At 67.8% G+C, this 261-nt stretch overlaps 1 protein-coding gene across 1 annotated transcript in view; it reads right to left on the reverse strand.

Annotated features, from left to right (window-relative positions):
- Nucleotides 1-126: 126 nt before the first annotated feature.
- Nucleotides 127-261, reverse strand: part of CBX4 (chromobox 4) — a 4,357-nt gene continuing 4,222 nt past the window's right edge. Inside the window, exon 4 of the mRNA XM_006753041.2 lies at nt 127-258. Within this exon, the coding sequence (XP_006753104.2) occupies nt 127-258 (132 nt within the window). The remainder of the gene's footprint in view (nt 259-261) is intronic.

A 261-nucleotide genomic window follows, 5' to 3' on the forward strand; every position in this document is an offset into this window, starting at 1 on the left:
GCGCGTTACTGCGGCCGCGGGCGTCCCTGGAACTGGGGGCCGGCCTGGCTCCCCTGGAAGTGGAGAGAGGAGTCGCCGCCCCCAGGCGCTGAGCCCGTGCAGCCGCGGGCGGGACTGCCCCTCCGGCTACACCGTCACATACTCCTTGAAAGTGACGGTGAGGCAGTTCGCGGTGACGTCGGTGATAATTATATTCCCGAAGAAGGGCTTGAACTCGCTCAGCGGCTCCTCGGGCTCGTCCTGGGCCTCGGCAGGGGGCTT

This window comes from Myotis davidii, unplaced genomic scaffold (genome assembly GCF_000327345.1).
Source record: "Myotis davidii unplaced genomic scaffold, ASM32734v1 scaffold211, whole genome shotgun sequence".
NCBI lineage: Eukaryota > Metazoa > Chordata > Mammalia > Chiroptera > Vespertilionidae > Myotis > Myotis davidii.